Here is a 22,360-nt window from a genome sequence, read left to right as displayed (position 1 = left end):
CTTGGAGCTCGGAGCTCGCTTCAAATTCTGTGTCTCCCTCTCTCTTCCCCTAACCCACTCACATACTGTCTCTCTCAAAAATAAACATTAAAAAAAAATTTTTTTTTAATTATAATTTTTGGAAAGAAACCTAACAATTTATACTAAATGCTGTAAAACTGTTCCTGTCTTTTAGGCATAAATGTATTTTAAAGTCTATATTGAAATTAAATAAATTGATGTGTGAAATTAGGAGCAGCATAAATTATAATACACAGGCTAGACTTAGTGCAAGCATTATACTTATTTCCAAATATTTTCATACTTTCTACATATACAGTGAAAACTTGGATTGTGAGTAACTTGTGCAAGTGTTCTACAAGACAAGCAAACATTTCTAATAAATTTTAACTTGATAAATGAGCGATGTATTGCAATATGAGTAGTACGTGATGTCGAATGTCACATGATTACAACTGGGCCAATGGTTCTTGAAAGTCGCTTTGATATATATGAGTGCTTTGGGTTACAAGCATGTTTCCAGAATATGAATTATGTTCGCAAACCAAGGTTTTACTGGTTTTCTAGATAGTTCCTACTTACTTGTCTTGGTTAAATTATCATCAGCATTAGCATTCAATATAGCCTTCTACTAGCCTAAATTTATATCGGGGTCTGATTTAGGTGCTATGTGTATGTACGTTTGAATTCTGCACGAAATTTATTTACATCAAGAATGATTACTAAGCAACCCTTTTAAAAATGTGGGGATATGCCTGTATACTTCATAAGCAAAAACTTTTTTTTCGTAAATGGTTTTTAAGTACTCGATAAAACATGTAGAAGTTATTTTTATTTTAGTTAAATTAACACTTCACTGGAGCCTTCATGGCATTTGATATTTCCTCAAGTTTGTCATTTTCTTGATATCCTTTATATAATATATGAAATCGCTTTTGGTTTCAGGAAATCATAGAGCTTTTGGCATTGATCTGAGACTATTACTAGTTTTTTTGAGAATATTACTATTTAACTATAATGTACATCCAAATCTATATTAGGCTATACATGTGGAAAGTAAATTAATTTAGGACAGGAGTTATTTGCCTGACTGAATTACGTAAGCCTTTCTTCTTGTTCCTGAGACAAATATAATCAGATACTTTTAAACTATAAAGTGCCTGTGTGCCTATCTTTATCTAGAATAAAAGGGTTTAAAGACTAGCATTAATCTTGTAATACGGTTTGGAGGAAGCTATAAAGTAGCAAATGTTTTGTTTATGTGTATATACAAATATATTTATTTAAAATTTTATGTGTTGTGACTTAGCAAAGCAGAAAACATTTCATTGCTTTGTTATATTTTAACTGTGTTTTTGGTAGAGTTGACACGGTGTTACATTGGTTTCAGGTGGATAACATAGCGATTGGACAAATCAATAAGTTGTGCTATGCACACCACTAGCATAACTACCATCTTTCACTCTATAAAGTTATTATAGTACTATTGACTGTATTCCCTATGATGTAGCTTATTCTCATAACCCATTCATTTCGTAACTGGAATCCTCCCCTTCACCCATTTTTCCCCATTCCTCCCACCACCCTTTCCGCTGGCAGCCGCTAGTTTGTTCTCTGGTTTTATAGGTCTGTTTCTACTTTTGGTTTGTTTATTCAATGTTTTTGTTTGTTTTTTTAGATCCACGTATAAGTGAAATGATGCGGTATTTGTCTTTCTCTGACTTACTTCACTTAGGTCTGGGTCCTTTCACTTGACCCTCTAGGTCCACCCATGTTGTTGCAAATGGCAAGATCTCATTCCTTTTTATGGCTGAATAATAATCTTGTGTGCGTGTGCATGCGTGTGTGTGTACACCACATCTTTATCCACTTATCTATCGATATACACTTGGATTGCTTCCATATCTTGGCTGTTGTAAATAGTGCTGCAATAAACATGGGGTACATATCCCGTTAGATTAATGTTTTCATTTTTCTTTGGGTAAATACCCAGTAGAATTATTGCATCATATAGTATTTCTATTTTTAATTTGTTAAGAAACCTCTATCCTGTTTTGCACAGTGGCTGTACCAATTTACATTCTCACCAACAGTGCATAAGCGTTCCTTTTTCTCCACATCCTTGCCAGCACTTGTGGTTTTGTTTTGTTTTGTTTTGTTTTGTTTTGTTTTGTTTTGTTTTGTTTTGTTGTTGTCTTTGTGATTCTAGCTATTCTGACAGGTATAAGGTGATATTTCATTGTGGTTTTTATTTGCATTTCCCTGATGATTAATGATTTAGTGATTTTCTTTATGAAGATAGTCTATTGAGAAAATTGGGCAAAGTATTATAGTGCAAATCATTTAGTAGTTTGTATTCGTCAGACCTGAGTTTAAGACCTAACACAATTACTAGGTTTGGTTTTGTTTGCATTGAACAGTTTATTTGATTTTCCTAGTGTTTTCTCATCTGAAAAGCAGGGGTAATAATCCTAATTTGCTGAATTGATGTGAAGATTTTTATGTGTATGGTAGTCATTCAGTATAGGATCACTATTCTTATAATTGTTGTATGAGCCATTTAGCCAGAATTAAATGGTTGCAATTAGTCTGAGTGACAGTTTTTTTACAGTAAGTAAGGGGTTGCATTATTTAACAGAGCTTTGGTTTTTTGACAAATTCTGCCGGTACAAATTGTGCATAAGCTTCACTGGTGAGATGGGGAGAGGTAAAGATACACAAATGCTGATATAAAAAAATGTGTTCCCTTGAGGAAGGGACTGTCTTTTGATGTGGCCTGTAATTGGCATTCTTTTCTTTCCCCTTATTCGATCCAAGAACAGTGGTATGAGTGGGAGGATATAACTCTACTGATAACACTGGGGTCATAGAGGTTAAGTAATTTTGCTAAAGTCACATAATAAATGGTAGAGCTGAGATCTGAATTACTAAACCCTGAGTTTGTTTATTTAGCAAATGTAAATTCAGTAACTACTGGGTTCTAGGCACTCCTCCTAAGTTTAGTACACTTCTCCTGTAGACCAGTTGGTGTTTGTTCAGTAAACATTTCACTCCAGTCTCCAAAAGTTTTATTGTTCATGAAGCAGTAGTATTATGGCATTAGTAGACTCCTAAAAAAATTGTTATCAAGTTCTATTTAAAATTTATTATTAAAAGAAATTCTGGAAGGGCACCTGCCTGGCTCAGTCAGTAGAGCCTCCAACTCTTGATCTCAGCGTTGTGAGTTCAAGCCCCATGTTGGGCCTACAGCTCACTAAAAAAAATAATAATAATAATAAAATAAATAAATAAATAAATAAATAAATAAAGGAATTCTGTAGTGTTTTAAAATATAATGGATATTTATTTAGAAAAATAATCTAAGTTACTGGTTTAGTGAGGGTTATTTCATGAATGATTTAAGAATGGAATACACATAACAGAGATAGAAAACAACTAATGATCGTTAACACAAATGGGGTGGAAGGTTCAGTTGTGGAGAGATTAATCCAATTCAGATTTAAAAGGCTTTTTGTTCTGGACACCTGGCTGGCTTAGTCAATTGAGCATGGGGTTTTGAGTTCAAGCCCCATGTTGGGCTTAGAGCTTACTTTATTAAAAAAAAAAAAAAAAGAAGAAGAAGGAGTCTTTTTGTTTTATTTAACACTTACATATAATTCATTTAAATGACAGTAATGATTTCTTTGGAATGTTACAAAATATATTTTGTATCTCTTACTGTATTTTAGATGTTTAAAATTTAAAGAAACACTATAAGCTACATAACTATATTATTTAGAAGTTTTTTATTTTTATTTTTTATTTCTGTCTCTAGTAGTCCCTTCTTCAATTTCAGCTAATATTAAAGAATGTACATACAGAGGGCTGATTGTATATTTGAAAATATAAGATGATGAATAATAATCTTCAATGTTAAGGTGAAACTGGGGTGAAAATGTAAACATAGCAAACATTAGCAAATTGTCACATTTCTAGACTTCAGAAATAAGGCTGTGATAATAACAGTATTGGCCTAATTTCTCTGATCACAGGCTTGGCATAATACATCATGTCAAGTTCTACTTCCGTTTCATTCTAGAATCTAGAGACAATTCTGTGAATTCTGAATTTAAATTAGGAGATGTGTTTCTGAGTGTGCCACAGTTAATTCAGTTAGGCAGATAATTCCTGTCCTAAATTAATTTCCCTTCCACATGGATAGCCTAATATAGATGTAGATGTATATTATAGTTAAGTAGTAATAGTCTCAAAAAAACCCCCCAAAAACTAGTAACAGTCTCAGAACGATGCCATAAGCTCTATGATTTACTGAAATCAAAAGTGATTCCATATATTGTATTCTGAACACAGTTCTTAAGAGATTATTTTCATTTTTTAAAGGATATCAAGAAAATGAACAAACTGAGGAAATATCAAATGCCACGAAGGCTCCAGTGAAGTGTTAATTTAACTAAAAGTAAAATAACTGCTACATATGTTTTATCGACTACTTGAAAACCGCAAGCCTACAAGGCCTTACTGATCTCCCACTGCTCTGCTGATAATGGTCTTAACCCAAGCAGTAGTATTTACTAAGGCCATTATTTAAAGAGCTTTTGTAGATATTAGGTTTTCCATTTTTAATTATTCTGTCTTCATTAAGTATTCTTTATTATTTTCCCCTTAAATTTTTTTTTTAGAACGTATGTATTTTCGTTTAGGAAATTGTACCTAAAGAACTAAAAATGTCATTAAAATTATTTTGTTAAACTTATAAAATATTAATACCTGTTTGTATTGCTTCAAAGGTAGGATTAAATGTTATGTTCTGCAGTATAAACCAAGACTTGAGAAAGGTAAAACTTTGATAAGAATGATAAAATTTTTCTTTAAATACCCAGTTAATGGGGTGCCTGGGTGGCTCAGTCGGCTAAGCGTCCGACTTCAGCTCAGGTCATGATCTCGCGGTCCGTGAGTTCGAGCCCCGCGTCGGGCTCTGTGCTGACAGCTCAGAGCCTGGAGCCTGTTTCGGATTCTGTGTCTCCCTCTCTCTCTGACCCTCCCCCATTAATTCTCTGTCTCTCTCTGTCTCAAAAATAAATAAACGTTAAAAAAAAATTTAAATAAATAAATAAATACCCAGTTAAATTAAAAAAAAAAAGTATAGATCCCTATATAAGCCACATTCATATGTAATATCTGTTGTAAAGAGATAGATTAGGTTGTGGTTAAGACTGTAGAGACAGAATTCCTAGGTTCTAATCTTTTTTTTTTTTTTTTAATGTTTATTTATTTTTGAGAGAGAGAGAGCACTGTGCAAGCAGGGGAGGAGCAGAGAGACAGGGAGACGGAGGATACAAAGTGGGCTCTGCCTGTCAGCGCAGAGCCAGATGCAGGGCTCGAGCTCACGAACCATGAGATCACGCCCTGAACCGAAGTCAGACACTTAACTGACTGAGCCACCCAGGTGCCCCCCAAGGTTCTAATCTTGATGCTGCAATAATTTCCCCTTACGAGAATGTTTGAAGAATAATAAAAGTCAGTAATAACACTTCATAGGATAGTTTTGAAGATTAAATGAGTTAATACATATAAAACAGAGCAGTTCCTGGCACACTGTAAATATTAGGTGTTGGATGAGGAGGAGGAGGAGGTTCAGCAGTTTATATTTTTATCTTTCACTTTTAATAAATGTTTTTGCCTATTCTTAAAAATAAGACGGCCTTTAATGTCTTTGAAAACCACGTGAACTACAAGTTATTTGAAGTTAGTGAACTTTATAATACATGTTTTCTAGGAAGTTCATGGTTTTATAACAGACTTTTTAAGAGTTTAATATTTTATCTGGCAAAACGTGATGTTCAAGACTTTCATAGCTTAAGCAGTTAGTAAATTTTGGGTATAATGTCAAGTAAGGTTGATATGATAACATTCATATATATTGTGGAGATGATAATCACAGCAGGCTATAGAATGACCTGAATAGGATAGCTGTCCTAGCCTTGAGATAGCCCAGGAGAAAAGATCATTTTGAAGTTCGTGACTCTAATGACTAACATTTAAGTACTTGATTACTTGAAATTTGATTGGTGATAAGGTCACCTTGTTGAGGAATGAAGAATGTGTTACTTGTAGGCATATGGTCTTTTAATATTTTTTGGTGATTTATAATTGGAGAGTGGACATTGGTATAATCAAAGTAAATGTTAATGTTTTGTTCACATACTTATAAAGTTATCTTTGATTTATGCTTCACTTTTCCATAAAGACCACCTAATAGGAAAGAAGTTGTTGAGTCTTCTTGGCATTAATAAATCCACACCTGTTCTTTTGGAGAAGGAATTGCTCAGAATCAGTTATTACCCTTAGGCTCTTAGCTTAAGCCATTCTCTTTGAAAAATGGAGTGAAAACAAACAGTGTCTTTTTCTTCTTTATTCTACTGTTTCAGGAGCATATGACAGCTCAGATAAGAAATCAGAATTTTTGAGATAAGATCATTAATCCCAACTAAAAGTTTAATAGGAGATTAAATCACTCCTGTTTTCTATAAGTGATTCTTCTTACATAGTGCCTAGTGCATAAATATTTGTTGATATTGAATACATGCTTAGTTACAGACAAATCAATATACTAAAATTTTAATATTTCAAACTAGACTTGCTCTTATTTCTTTTGGGTACAAAAAGACTTGCTTAAAATAATTTTTAAAAATTATCTTGGTCTGTTTTAAGGCCACAGAAAGCGAGGCTGGTGATATGGACCTGAGTGGGTTGCCAGAAACGGCAGTGGATTCTGAGGACGATGATGATGAAGAAGACATTGAGAGGGCATCAGATCCTCTGATGAGCAGGGACATTGTGAGAGACTGCCTAGAGAAGGATCCAATTGACAGGACAGATGATGACATTGGTAAGTTTGGATAAGAAAATGAATTTAAGAGCAATTTAAAATATTTAGGGTAAAATGGCCTGATAAAATAGAGCCCAAGAATAGTAGGCTTTAAAAAGTCATTAATTTATAATTTTCCCTTGCATAAGCAGTAGCATTTGTCGAAAAAAAGTTTAAAGAATCAATTTTATTCAATCATTATGTTCTGAAGTCTACAAATGATAAAACTTCTCATAAAACTCTACCACATGAGCCCCTTCTCAGCTTACTTTATGACAAAAAAAAAGAAAAAAGTAGTCTTCCATATAATGTTATTCCTATTATTTTTCTTGTGAGCACTATTCCTATTAAGCTCACGTTTTCTGTATGTAAATACCAGTCAATGACAACTGGTAAAATTGCCATGTAAATGACTTTGCTTTTACTCTGGTTCCATCTGAAGATGGGACTGAGTGGAAAACTTAGTAGTATATGAGCTGCGGGGGGTTTAGACTTTCTTTAAGTGCATCCTAAGGTTAGAAATCCAAGTGGCTTTGTATCTGTTTTCCCCATCCTTGAAGTTTCCGTTACCCACTTTCCCATCAGAATAAGAGATGACTGTGTAATAATGGTTTAGTGTTCAGGTACGCCTTCTGCACTCAGGCTTCTTCCTTAGAATGCTAGGAGTCAGGGCAACTTCTGTAGAGCGCCTTGTGTCCACCACAGGTCTGGAATCTGTAAGCGCCCTTGCCTGAGCCCAGATAATCTGTCCTACCACTCTCCCAACTCTTTTTGGCTGATATATATTTGCAGACAAATTCAAGGAACTTGCTCTATTGGGATTAGATATAGGACAGTATGGGCATAGTTATAAGTGGCTGGTTGCATGTGTTGTGAAGGAAACAAACATGATGAAAATCTTTTACCACCTACTGTATATACATACGCTAGAAAATTAAGGATGAAAAAACCAACAACTTGTATTAGATATTTAAAATACAAATTTAAAATTTATAGGATTGGTAAGCATTTATAGATGAATATACCATGTTGGTAACCATTCATTCATGCAGCTAATGTGATTGAGCACCTTCTATGTACTGAACATTTTTTTAAGTCCTGGCAACTCAGAGGGGAACAGGCAGGTAAGATCCTTGTTCTCTTTCAGTCTGAAGAATAAAGTGGGGATTAGGGAGTGATGGAGGTTGAGGAATGAACAGAATGGAGCCTATTTTAGGAGGAAATGGCTGGTAATGTCCTTTTAAAGGGCTCAGACATGAAGGAAGTGAAAAGGGGAGCCACCTATGCCTGTGACCCCCAGTGAAGAAATGTGTTCTGTGTTAACCCTTTCTGGATAATTTTTGCTGGAGTAAGCACTTAAAGGCTTCACAGATACCCATCCCTGACTCTAGCCCATTTCCTTCTCTACCACCTGCACTCCCGTTCCAAAGGTGCTGGCAGTTTGCAAGTCTCTTGAGGGTTCTGCAGCATAAATTAGAGTGGTTCTATTTTACCCACTGAAAACATTGGGTTTCACTTTCTCATGTCTAATACCACATACACATTCATTTGATTTGCAGTGTCCAGAGTTGTATTACACTGTCCCATTCTCTTTGTCCTTGTCGACTTCTTTTTAAAAATGTCCTTAAAGAGAAAGTGAAATTGGAAGTGTATTCAGTTTGCCATCTTACTCCAGAATCCTTGCTCATAGGTTGTTTTTTTTTTTTTTTTAAATAAGATTGAACATTGCTTATGAACAGATTGATGTGGAAATTATTCTTTTGTAAGTTAATGTATCTTCTTTTTTGAATATGTTCATTTTAGTACAGTTATAGAAGAAAATAATTATTAAAATCATACAGCATATCATTCCTGGAAATTTAAGATTTTTCACTTCATATCTGAGAAGGTATCTTTTCCAGAATTTCTGGAAAGCAAATGCTATGCTGATTCCTTCAAAACAATACAAAGCTATCTTTTTTTTTTAAATGTGCTTGTTGATATAACCTCCAGTGAATAACATTTACTTGAATGCCAATTCACTTGCAAGCAGAGATGATTCTGATGCTTGCTCCTATCAAATATACTTTTATTTAAAATAATAAACCATTATTATTAAAGTTAAAGCCTTATGAGTGTTGTTTGCTCTACAAGAGATCTTGGAAGAGCTTATATTCTGTCTCCTCAAGACAAAACCACATGTGAGCACTTTTAGCTTTTTTGCTGTTACTCTTGTTAAATCTAACTGATCTGCCAGTATTTAGTTACAACAGATACCTTTCATAAAAACTACAAACTTCTAAATGATGCTCTCTCTGGATGCCTCTGTTCCTAACCACCTTCCTCTAACCCCATGAAATAGAGAAGGAATGGTGTGTTGGGAGGTGGGGGGTGGGCAGAATCAAAGTTGAATCAAATGAAATTGCTAATATATTTTAAAAGCTGCAAGAATTAAAAAAATTGCTTTGGGGTTCCCATAGATTCTTGGGTGTGTGTACCTTTGTTTCAATACTTTGAAGGAAAGGACTTTATTCCTTTTTGCTCTCTAGCTCATAGTTCTGTAGGTACTCAGTTATCGAATGGTTGTGAATTTAATTTCTTTTTTGAGGCCTTTACACATTAAGGTAGAGACCTACTTCTCAAAGATCCCTTCCAAAGAGTTCTTTTTTCTCCCCTTCAATATAGCACCAAAAAAACAAAAACAAAACTCCACGGATTTTTCAAAAACATCTTAATAGTAACCAGTTTTTATACAAAATGAAAACCAAGCAAATAAGCTAATTTTTATATTGACATCGCTTGCGGTGTCTGTAAGCTGATTATCTGGCCTTTCTTTGTGTCACATTGACTAGAAAAAAAGTGTTTAAAAATGTCTTTTTTCAGGGTGCCTGGGTGGCTTGGTCAGTTGAGCATCTTACTCTTGATTTCGGCTCAGGTCATGATCTCAGAGTTTGTGGGATCAATCCGTGTGCTGTCAGCAGGGAGTCTGCTTGGGATTCTCTCTTTGCCCCTCCATCCCTCAAAATAAACTTTAAGGAAAAAAGGTCTTTTTTCATAAACAGAAATATTCCTTTCCTAACAAAATAAAATATTATTAATTAATGTATTATTCTAATAGATTCTTCCAAGCAACATAGAAGAAAGTAGTCCTGCTTCTTCAGTCCATGGCTTCTTCTTGCCATGTTCTAGGAACTGTCTTTTACTCATTCCAGGCCCTGAACTCTTGACTAACCCTAATTGCTTGAACTCTGTATGATCCCTGTGGCATTACCAGAGTTTATGTTGAGCCCCTATAGCCAAATGCTCCTGTTTTATATTCATTTTGTGAAGATTAGTGATAGAAATTCTTTATTGTTTTAATTGCACTAATTATCCAGTGTAATAAATACAGGTTACTACAAAACCAGCAACACTGTTGTTGAATCTTTGGGAGACTTAGCTCTTAGATACCATCTGGTTAAGCATTTATTTATTTTTAGTTTTTCAGCTGAGCCTAGAGTATTATGTACATTACTATCATCAGATCTTTTCTGTCTTCTTTATTATTTATCCATATTATATGTGATACACAAATATTTTCTATCCTGTCATATTTTTTTAAATCTTAGTCATTACTCCTGTATCACAACTTGATTTCATAACCCATTAATGGAGCAGGAATCTTCCAAAAAGCAAGAACAATGTCTATGCAAGGCACTTCAAATCATTTTAGCAAGTATTAGTAAATATATTTTATACTTCATATACTCATATTCTTCAATCATATATGTGGTCGTAATTTGACTTATTGTCTATTATGTTATGTCATATTATGTTGAATTTAAAACATTTCTGACTTCTGGTCTCATATTCTTCTTAAGACCATGAATCTTCACTTGTCCAAGGAAATTTAGTATTATTGGAGGAGGAGGGGGAAGAAAGCAAAATGTGTGTTCTATAGGTAATATTTTATTACCTTATGGTGAGGGGTAGGGCAGTAATAGCTGAAGAAAACAGAGGCTTATGACTGCAGAACTAACAGTGATACACTAGCTTTTTCATTTGTTTTTTTGCTTCAGATCAAAAGGTCAGTGTGTTTGTAACACAATGATTGTTACCTCCCATATATAATAGATAATTGCAGTGGTATTAAAAATTGGCCTATTGCTGTCCCAAGGAATAAATATATTTTATTTATATGACCCAAACACACCCACTCCTTCCAGAAATAAAAGTTTCACTAAACAGAACTTATTCTATAAGTTATGTGCTTTGATTCTCTTCTTGTTTTTAAAATGCTGGTTTAAAAAAAAAAAAAATTGTTGGTTGCAACAGTATATTGATTTCCTGGCACATCAGTCTGGGTAAGATGGAAGAACACTGTCTTCTTGGACAGAGTCCCTGGGTACCACCTATCAGTGTTATTCTCCTGATTCCGAAGCCACTCTGTTATGAAAGTCTTTTACAGGGCGATGACGTAGGGTCTAATCAGAAGAGACATTACCCAGCTGGACCCGAGAAAAACACTTCATCTGACCTTCTATAAATGTAATGTTTTCACAGAATAGATCATTCTATTCTGTGTTGTTTTTGCAGTGAACAAACTACTGTATCTCCCATAACATAAATGTGTCACTAAATCCTAACAAATAGATGTACAAATGTACACAGGGACAGTTCCATTACGTGAGGACAAGAAAAATATAGCAGAATTTTTACTTAGAAATTTGAATGATATGAGTATGATAACAATGACAATAATAGCAGTTCTTATTTATTGAATATTTACTCTGTGCTAAGGACTTTATTATCTCTATTGTATTTGTCACAACTGTCCAACAAAGGGTAGGTATTATATTGTTCTTTCATAAATGAGGGAAACATGCCTTAAGTAAATTAATCAGCTTTCCCAAAGCAATATAACTAATAAGTATTCAAGTGATGTCTGACATACACCTTGTGCTCTTTTATCATTACCTATAATGTCCAGCAGGAGGTTTGGAGGCAGACGGTCCTGAATCATCACTGTCACTTCCTAATTATATGACTTTGAGCCTGTTTTCTCCCTGTGAAATGAGAAAGAAAACATGCACCTCATAGAGCCATAGTGAGGAGTAAGGAAAGAACTTAGTAATTAGTAAAGCTACCTAATAATAGAAAAAATTAAAAATAGAGACCACAGGACTAGAAAAGACTGTGAAGTCATCCATCTTGTCAACAGCTACAACTGTATCAAAGTTTAAGCTGTTTCTCCACAGCATCGCCAACAGGAAGACTGAAACTTTTCTCTCTTTTGGCCAGTATGTGGGATAAAAAAAATAACGTATCAATTTTCATTTGTATTTGTGTTATATTGTTTTAAATTCTATTTAAATTCAAGTTAGTTAACGTGCTGTGTGGCGTTGGATTCAGTAGAACCCAGTGATTTCATCACTTACATATAACACCCAGTGCTCATCCCAACGAGTGCCCTCCTTAATGCCCATTACCCATTTAACCCCAACCCGCCCCCCCCAGCCTCCCAGCAACCCTCAGTTTGTTCTCTATATTTAAGAGTCTCTTGTGGTTTACATCTCTCTCCATTTTTATCTTTATTTTTCTTTCCCTTCCCCTGTGTTCATATGTTTTGTTTCTTAAATTCCACATATTTAATGAAATCATATATTTGTCTTTCTCTGACTCATTTCACTTAGCATAATACAATTTTTAATTGATTAATTTTTATAAATTTGTCTTAATCCATAGAAAATACCCCTTGGTTTCTAAATCATGGGATATCTTTAGATTGAAAGTGATTATTTCTGCTGTTTTGGGTGTCTACCTGCCCAGAAGGCACTAGAATAGACCTATTGATTTTTTTTTTTTGGAGAATTCTCAGACCTCTATTTCATTTCAGCTTATCATTTCACCCTTTAATTAGCCTTAATAAGATCACAGCTGATTTTCAATAGAAATTTTCCATTTGAAGTTTATTAATTTCTTCATTCCCATTAGAATTTGAATCACAATGTATACTAGCATTCCTAAATCAATAAGTAAATGTCACCACTTCCATAGTGACAGTTCTTCGTTTACCTGCAAGAAGTTCAGCTTTTGTACTAACAATATTTGAAGTAATTATATTTTCCAGTGGGCAGTTTTGTAGGACATTTAAAAAGAAAGAACCCTAGAGCATTCTTTTTGAATGCTTGGTTTAAAAAAAAAAAAAAAAGTTGTAGTGGGGCACCTGGGTGGCTCAGTTGGGTGAGCATCCGACTCTTGGTTTCGACTCAGGTCATGATCTCACGGTTCGTGAGTTTGAGCCCCACATCAGGCTCTGTGCTGACAGTGTGGAGTCTGCTTGGGAATCTCTGTCTCCCTCTCTCTCTCTCATTGCCCCTCCCTTGCTCTCTCTCACTCTGTCTCTCAAATAAATAAGCTAAATAGATAAATAAATAAGTAATTGCTGATTAATGTTTACAATATCTTTTGCCTTTTAGAACAACTCTTAGAATTTATGCACCAATTGCCTGCTTTTGCCAATATGACTATGTCAGTGAGACGAGAACTTTGTGCTGTTATGGTGTTTGCAGTCGTGGAACGAGCTGGGACCATAGTGCTAAATGATGGTGAAGAGGTTAGTGAACATTTCTGTCACTTACGAAATTTCTGTTTGAGTGTCTCTTAGTACAGCAAGTGAACAAAAAACGAATTCTTATTTTTTCCTCTTAAAAAACAACGGGCAACAATTAGTTTGAATAATTTAAGAGTTATGATACACTGATTGTTATGTCAAAATATTTCAAATCTAATATTTTTATTTTTTATAATATTTCATATGCTACTGATAGAAATACTTTGATATATTAACTTTTCAGATTTTTATAACTTTAAATGTTCATTGTATGCCTTTTGTCAGAACGCAATGATATTCTTATTGAGGCAGTGGTGATCATTTTATATTGCTTACATATGTTTGGGGGAACAGAAGAATTCTTTTTCCTTGTGTCATTTTAGAGAAGAATGCCCAAAGTCAAATTAAAAGAGTGGAATGACATGTACCCCTAGCTGGGCGTGAGGAAATACATAGATCCATGGCTGTGCTTTGCTTTATTCCTTGTTCTTTCTTTCAATTTAGTAAACAGTTAACTTCACTTGAGTTATTCCATCTTCAAAATGAAAAATCTGCTAAATCATTTGTAGAGACCATTCTAGCATTTACAGCTGCATGACCATAATTTTCTGCTTTGTCTTCATTTTTTTGAATTAGCTGGATTCCTGGTCAGTGATTCTGAATGGTTCTGTGGAAGTAACTTATCCAGATGGAAAAGCAGAAATATTATGTATGGGAAATAGTTTTGGTGTCTCTCCTACCATGGACAAAGAATACATGAAAGGAGTAATGAGAACAAAGGTGGATGACTGCCAGGTATAAAATATCATTAAAAATGTATATGTATATTTTATGCTTATCACGTCTATACAGTTGGGGTAAGATTTTTCTGCCTATATAAATAGGTCATCTTTTAGAATTTTAAATATGATTTTAAAGTAGAATGTTATCACACCCTAGGAAATTAAAAATAAATCTTCCTTAAAGTTGTTTGGACTTGGGGCGCCTGGCTGGCTTGGTCAGTAGAGAATACAACTCTTGATCTCAGGGTCATGAGTTCAGGCCCCACATTTGGTATAAAGCATACTTAAAAAAATAATAATAAAGTTGTTTGGACTCCACATAACTAGGTGTTCTGTAAATATGTTTTATTTAAAAAAGTGTTCTGTAAATATGGCATTTTAAAATTTCCATTAATAATAGTTTGATAATCTGTTCATCAAAAAATATAGAAGTAAAACACCCATTATGAAAAGAAATAGATTAATAAAGATGATGTGATACAGTTATGCAGTGTTTTTATTTAAAAACATACAAGATAAGGAATTGATTTAAAAGTCATGAAAATCAGGAACGCCTGGGTGGCTCAATTGGTTAAGCATCCAACTTCAGCTCAAGTCATGATCTTGTGGCTCATGAGTTCATGCCCCGCATTGGGCCCTGAGCTGACAGCTCAGAACCTGAAGACTGCTTTGGATTCTGTGTCTCCCTCTCTCTCTGCCCCTCCCTCGCTCACACCCTCTCTCACTCTCTCTCAAAAATAAATAAACATTAAAAAAATTAAAAACAATAAAAGTCCTGAAAATCATAGTATGAATCAGTAGAAGGACTTCTTGGTAAAAAAGTAATTACTGATTAAAAGAAAATACATGAGGGACGCCTGGGTGGCCGACTTCAGCTCAGGTCACGATCTCGCGGTCCGTGAGTTCGAGCCCCGCGTCGGGCTCTGGGCTGATGGCTCAGAGCCTGGAGCCTGCTTCCGATTCTGTGTCTCCCTCTCTCTCTGCCCCTCCCCCGTTCATGCTCTGTCTCTCTCTGTCTCAAAAATAAATAAAACGTTAAAAAAAAATTTTTTTTTAAATAAATAAAAGAAAATACATGATAGCAAAAGAAAAATGTTAGTGTTGATATTGTGTTAATAATCATTATTTAAAAGCATTTATGTGCGCCTGGGTGGCTCATTTGGTTGGGTGTCCAACTTTGGCTCAGGTCAAGATCTTGCGGTTTGTGGGTTCGAGCCCTGCATTGGGCTCTATGCTGACAGCTCAGAGCCTGGAGCCTGCTTTGGATTCTGTGCCTCCCTCTCTCTCTGCCCCTCTTCTGCTCACACTGTGTCTCTTTCTCTCTCAAAAATAAACAAACATTAAACAATAAATAAATAAATAAAAGCATTTAATAAAAGACTAGAGAAAATGTGGAGACCAAATGTGAAATTTAGTTAGATTGATTATAACTGATAACCTCTGTATTATTAAGAAAAAATTTAAGATACTTGTGTTATCAAGTGTATAAAATTTATGTCTTCTCTTCTGAAAAAAAGTCTTTGAAAGATAAAATGTTTTAATGTAAATAAACCGAAAGATTTGACTTAGACCAATTAATGGTAAGTGCCCACTGTATTTAATGGTCTGTAGTCTGAAATACATCTGAATATACTTTGTTCTAAAAGAACATCATTGAATTTTTATAGTGTCTGATAAATGTAAAATAATACTCTTTTAAATTTTCATTTTAAGCACTTTACTTACTAAAAGAGAAAATGACCATGGCTATAAATAAATTTTTTTTTAATATTTATTTATTTTTGAGAGAGAGACAGAGCACAAGTGGGGGAAGGGGCAGAGAGGGAGGGAGACACAGAATCTGAAGCAGGCTCCAGGCTCTGAGCTGTCAGCACAGAGCCCGACACAGGGCTTGACCTCATGAGCCGGGAGATCATGACCTGAGCCAAAGTCAGACGCTTAACTAAGTCACCCAGGCGCCCCTACAAATACAATTATCTTACCTAGAGAATAATGTTGCCAAATAATTCCTTCAGTAAGCACTGTAGAGAAAAAATAAATGGTTGTGAATTCATTATTTTGAATAGTAATGCCAGAAGAACATTCTAAATATAGTCAAGTCTCAATTATTTGGCATAATAGAAGAAAACAAAATGGTAGGTAAATCTCGGAGTCTTTATTTGACCTAGAATTGTGTTTGTAAAAGAGATTATAGTTGATGTTTCAGCTTTGGAACTGTACTCCAAAATATAATAAAGCCATACTTGGTCCAAAACAAACTAGGAATTTGTTAAAGGTTTCCCTATCCTATTATCTCTTATCAGTTCCTCCCTGGTACATATTGGCATTACTAGAGCATTTTAGTCAGAGTCTGTACCCTTAAAGGGCAAGTTAAAAAGTTATTTTATTTCTGAGAATTCATCGATTACATTAATACCTCTTAATTGACCAGCCCCTTTTGTTAGAAATTTGTAATCATGGAACTAAAATGATATTAGAGGCATAGACATATTTCAGAATAATTGCTAAAAATGCTATATGACTGAATATTACAGAGTACTTAAGTAATATCAGATGTACCAGGTAACATTAAATATTTATTTCGGAATTCTGGGAAACGAAGAGAAAGAAGATGTCAGGGAAGAGAGTCTACTCTATTTACTAGATGAGGAATTGGTGAGAAACCTGAGAAAAGTCTCTTCTCTCCACTCCAGTCTAAGCCATTGTAAAAGGAAGATCTTAAATAAGGGGTTTCAAGAATCACTCTTGTACCTGCACTGACTCATCTGCTCAGGCCTGACATTCATTCCCTCAGTAGGAGAACAAGGTTGGAGAATGAAGTTAGACTTAATGTAACGCTTGTGTTGGTGTATTATTTTAGTGTATTTCTGTTAAAATGTCATATCTGTCAGTAAGTTATCTACAAATGTTAGATCATCCTCTTGTTAGGGGATGTGAAGGAAACAATGAGAATCATATTTTCATTCATCCATAAGATGGCCTCTATAAGTTTGTATCATTCTACTGAGCACCTTGTAGGCATTTAACAGTTATTAAATGAGATGAACAAAAATGCTGTTCTCCTTACCAAGAAGAGGCAACTTCGCCTAGGACTGGCCTTAATTTTCTTATAGTCCAGTGGGTTCCAAAAGTAAATACTGAATAATGTGATATTTAGTTGAGCTCAGAGTAAACCTGATCCACTATGAGTGGATTATATTTAACATTTATTTCTGTTTGTTTGGATCCCATGATATGCTCAAAGTTCTATTTTGCTTTGGATCCCTACTTTGTGTGCTCCTCTTTCAGTTCTCTCCTTTCATTGTTTGTGCTTGTTCCTCTGTTCCCTTTGAAAGACAAAGGCAGGGCTAGATATAGACACCCTATGGTACCAGGCAATTGGTAATGGTTTTCCGTTTCCCATATGTGCCTCCTTCTTTTCTCCTTCCCACTTCTATCCCTCTTTTCCATTCCTGCTCTTCTCTCCCACTCTTCTTTTCCTTCTCCCCTTTTTCTTCGCTACCACCTGTGTCTTAGGCCTGCCGGTAACACATCAGGCATTGCTTAGCCTTACCCTACACCCTCAATGGGGAACGAACCCTGGGATCCCTGTGTGAACAATCAGGCATGAATTTCCCTTACAGACCACAAAATGCCAGTTTAAATAGCTCTAACTTCTTAAGGTAAACCTGTTAGACTCCCCTTTTCCAGAGACCATGGGAGCTAATGACACTGAATTTAAGTAGTTTTGGAGAAAGCACTTACATGGGAAAGTTGACAATACTGTATTATGGTTGACGTTTAATTTTACTTCATCCTTTTATCGTCTATTATAATTTTTCTACTAAATATCAGTTGTGATGTCATGTGCCCAAAAAACAATCCTGCAATGTAAGCTGCCTTTGGCCTTTTGTAAGCCAAATCTTGTTTGCATTTTTATTCTATATCAGAATGCCAAGGTCTACATTACTTTCATATGCTTACAGCTATTTAAAAGTATAAAACCTCATCAAAGTAATTATGTACATAGTTCACAATTTTTCAGCTGGCTTCATCATACCAATTAAAATTATGTCTTGCATATGAATTTCTTATTATGTCTTCAGACTTCTTAAAGCAAAAATAAATCTGCTAATAAAAATACAGATAAATGTTTTTACCTATTATTTATTTCTTTTTAGATATGTATGTCCCTATTAGAAATTCAGTTGGGTTTTATTTTCTTTTTGGATGGTACTTCAGTTTGGTACAGAAGTGACAAAAATATCTCTCAAAGGGGTGCCTAGATGGCTCAGGGGGTTAAGCATTGGTTGGACTTTGACTCAGGTCATGTTATCATGGCTCATGTGTTCAAGCCCCCCCCGTTGGGCTCTGTGCTGACATATCAAAGCCTGGAGCCTGATTCAGATTCTGTGTCTCCCTCTCTTGCTGCCCTTCTCCTGCTCACTACTCTCTCTCTCTCTCTCTCTCTCTCTCTCTCTCTCACAAAAACAAACAAACAAACAAAAAAAACATTAAAAAAAAGTCTAGGCTTTAAGAATTCCAAATCAAACTTATTCTAATTTCCTTAAACCTTCAGTCAAGATTAATTTTAGTACATTTCTCTTCTAAAATCATTTTCTTTCTTTTTTAATGTTTATTATTTATTTTTGAGAGAGAGAGCACAAGTCGGGGAGGGGCAGAGTGAGAGGGAGACACAGAATCTGAAGCAGGCTCCAGGCTCCAAGCTGTCAGCACACGGCCTGACTTCGGGCTTGAACCAATGAACTGTGTGACCATGACCTGAGCCCAAGTTGGACACTTAACTGACTGAGCCACCCAGGTGCCCCTAAGAGCATTTTCTTTTCTCTATCTACTTACTCCTTTTAACTTATGGAATGTATTTCTTTTTTAGGAGATAAATGAGAAAATGATATAATTGTGTTCTCTAAAACAGAGTGTAAGAAAAATCACCTAAAATTATTCGGAGACAGAGCAATTTTGGTGCCCTGTAAAAAGAAAAAAAATAAACTATTTTTGAGACAAAGAACTAAGGACCACAGATTTCAAAACGTGTATACACCTGTGGTCAGTGTTATAGAAATGGATTGTGTTTTTAAATTAAAAAAAATTTTTTTAACTATATGTAATTATAAGAAAAGCCTATGTCTTTTGAATTTTAACTTTATGATTCCAATAGAAAAATTAATGAGATTTTATCAACCAGCTCTGGAAGAAACAATGTTGTAATAAGCTATTGCTCAGGTATGAAGCGCTGCTATTCTTTTAAAAAACTTTACTGATTGTATGGAAAGTATGGAAAATATAGAAAATTTATTAAATAAAACGAGTCACTTGTAATTTGCATTATTCAGAAATAATAATTATTAGCATACTGCTCTATTTTATTCCAAGATTTTGATGTGCATGAAAAAGATTTTTTTTAATTAGCAAGCATGTAATTATGAAACATTGGGCAAATCAGCATGCTGTTGGTACAGCTGTTTCTTTGTTTGTACAACGGGGACAATAGTAGGACCTTCTTTATGGGATGACCAAGAAGGTGAATGGAGAGTTCCTATAAGGCCACCACAAAATGATGATGATGGTGTCATATTCATGATAATTATTATTACATTTGGTTTTCCATCTTTTAAAAAAATAAATATACTATCATGAACATTAAGTCAAAACTGTAAATACTCTAACTCATGTCTCCTCCTCACTGACTTCTGGTTAATTTGTGTAATAAGTGCTTTAATTCATTTTTCACTTTCTTTTTAAATTACTAAGAAATGTAATTTAGTTGTTTGCCCTAAGCCCTAATTTTTTTTTTTAATTTTTTTTTGTTAACCTTTATTTATTTTTGAGACAGAGAGAGACAGAGCATGAATGGGGGAGGGTCAGAGAGAGAGAGGGAGACACAGAATCCGAAACAGGCTCCAGGCTCTGACCTGTCAGCACAGAGCCCGACGCAGGGCTCGAACCCACGAACCGTGAGATCATGACCTGAGCCGAAGTCGGACGCTTAACCGACTGAGCCACCCAGGCGCCCCAGCCCTAATATTTTTTATATTTGGGGTCACAGAGGAGTAATGGCTTACCATGCATATTATTTTTAACTTTTTGTTTAAGAGCAAGGATTGCCCTTAATACTAGTTACAAGGAATATGACTTGAGTTTAACAAGTAGGTGGCTTGTGTTGTGGACCTTTTTTGAACGAACTTTCTAAACTGATTTCTTACCAATATAATTAACAAATGTATAATATCTATTCCATGGGTATCTTTGAATTTTTATCTTTTTTTTCATTTTTATTTTAAAATTGTTGCTTTTAAAATCTTTTCTAACTTGTAAAGCCTACTAAGTGGTAATTATGTTTTTATATTTATCCTCCTAAGATCCCATCTTCAAAGAAGAGGCATGAAAAAGGACTCTTTTAATTTTATCTTCTGATTTTTAAAATGGTTAGGATTTTTAATATAAACTACATATAAATATGATAAAAATGAAACTTGATTTGACCAAAGAAGAAATACATTAAAAAGTAGAGAAGTCAGATTAAGGTTCATTACTGCATTCATTTAAAGAGTATGGGAAAGACATGGAAAAATGTCAGTGTTAAATAATTAAAACACTGAATTATTAGTACTGCTAGATCTCTTGCAAGCACTTTATCATTAACATGTGACTTACATTTTGTTCCAGTTTGTCTGCATAGCCCAGCAAGATTACTGCCGTATTCTCAACCAAGTAGAAAAGAACATGCAAAAAGTTGAGGAGGAAGGAGAAATTGTTATGGTAAAAGAACACCGAGAACTTGATAGGACCGGAACAAGAAAGGGACACATCGTCATTAAGGTAAGATAAACTTGCCTCCATCTTGTGGGAAGGATTTTTTTTTTTTTTTTTTTTTTGTAGTATCCATTAGTTATGAGAACTTAAGATCCCTCCCCCCATTTTTACGTATGATTTCTCTTAAAAGTTACCAGCTGTTAAAAAGATCTTTGTACTTCCTGATGAACAGCAGTTTGATAAATTATTATATATATTACTACCCAGTTCATCTTATGTTGAAAATGTGGAATTATGGTACCATATAGATATTATTTGTACGAGATAGTGATTAAACCTTTTGTTACAGGGCACCTCAGAAAGATTAACGATGCATTTGGTGGAAGAGCATTCAGTGGTGGATCCAACATTCATAGAAGACTTTCTGTTGACCTACAGGACTTTTCTTTCTAGCCCAATGGAAGTGGGCAAAAAGTTATTGGAGTGGTTTAATGACCCGAGCCTCAGGGATAAGGTTGGAAAATATATTGTAGTTTGGCTTTTAAATGTGAAATGTTCAGATATAACCTTAAAGATAGTTTAATATATATATATATATATTTGTCACACCAGTTATGTTCAAATTAGTTTTTAATGTTTATTTTGAGAGAGAGAGATTGAGAGAGTATGCGTGAGGGAGGGGGGCAGGGAGACAGAGACAGAGACAGAGACAGAGAGACAGACCCAACCAGGCTCCATGCTCAGCGCAGAGCCTGGCCTGGGGCTTCATCTCACGACTGTGAGATCATAACCTGAGCCAATATCAAAAGTCAGACACTTAACTGACGGAGCCACCCAGGCACCCCTCAAGTTATTCTTAATGGAAAAAGAGAATGCTCTTTTTAAGAAAAAAAAAAAAAAAAAAAAAAGTGAGACACCTGAGTTCCATTGGAATCCTCATCCTCTGTTGGGCAAATGGTCAGTGTATTCCAGATGAAAGTTACAATTTTTAAATTGGCACCAGAGCAGCATTTTATTGTACGTGTTGCTGGTCTGTAGGCCCCAGTAATATAATTCTAAACAGACTTCTTTAGCGGCTCTTGAGAGCTCTTTCAAGGCCAGATTGGATGATAAACTACATACCCTTTTGAGGTGTAAGAGTTAATCATAGCCTATACTCATTTCTTCTTTCCCCATGTGACAGTCTGATTTACATAAGGCAGACACGGGAAGGCAGGTAGGAAAATCCAGAACAGTAGACCAACAGTGAAAAGCCCCCAAGCTCTACTGCTGGTCCTGCCCCTAGCTAGCTCTGTGGTCTTAGAGAAATCATTTGGACAGCAGTGCTTTTCATGTTCTGAGAGTCACAAGCGTAGGCTTGTTCAGCCAGGCTCTCCAGCCATCAAA

General features: G+C 35.0%; 1 protein-coding gene across 13 annotated transcripts in view; it reads left to right on the top strand.

The window, feature by feature from the left end:
- RAPGEF2 (Rap guanine nucleotide exchange factor 2) overlaps positions 1-22,360 on the top strand; it is a 253,639-nt gene that overhangs the window by 205,695 nt on the left and 25,584 nt on the right. For all 13 annotated transcript variants that reach the window (XM_007084219.3, XM_015538435.2, XM_015538436.2 and 10 more), the window contains 5 exons: positions 6,712-6,889; positions 13,306-13,442; positions 14,076-14,234; positions 20,888-21,040; positions 21,324-21,488. In XM_007084219.3, coding sequence (XP_007084281.1) covers positions 6,712-6,889; positions 13,306-13,442; positions 14,076-14,234; positions 20,888-21,040; positions 21,324-21,488 — 792 coding nt within the window. The remainder of the gene's footprint in view (positions 1-6,711; positions 6,890-13,305; positions 13,443-14,075; positions 14,235-20,887; positions 21,041-21,323; positions 21,489-22,360) is intronic.

This window comes from Panthera tigris, chromosome B1 (genome assembly GCF_018350195.1).
Source record: "Panthera tigris isolate Pti1 chromosome B1, P.tigris_Pti1_mat1.1, whole genome shotgun sequence".
NCBI lineage: Eukaryota > Metazoa > Chordata > Mammalia > Carnivora > Felidae > Panthera > Panthera tigris.
Note: the sequence above shows the minus strand (reverse complement) of the source record. Positions and strands in the feature narration are given on the sequence as shown.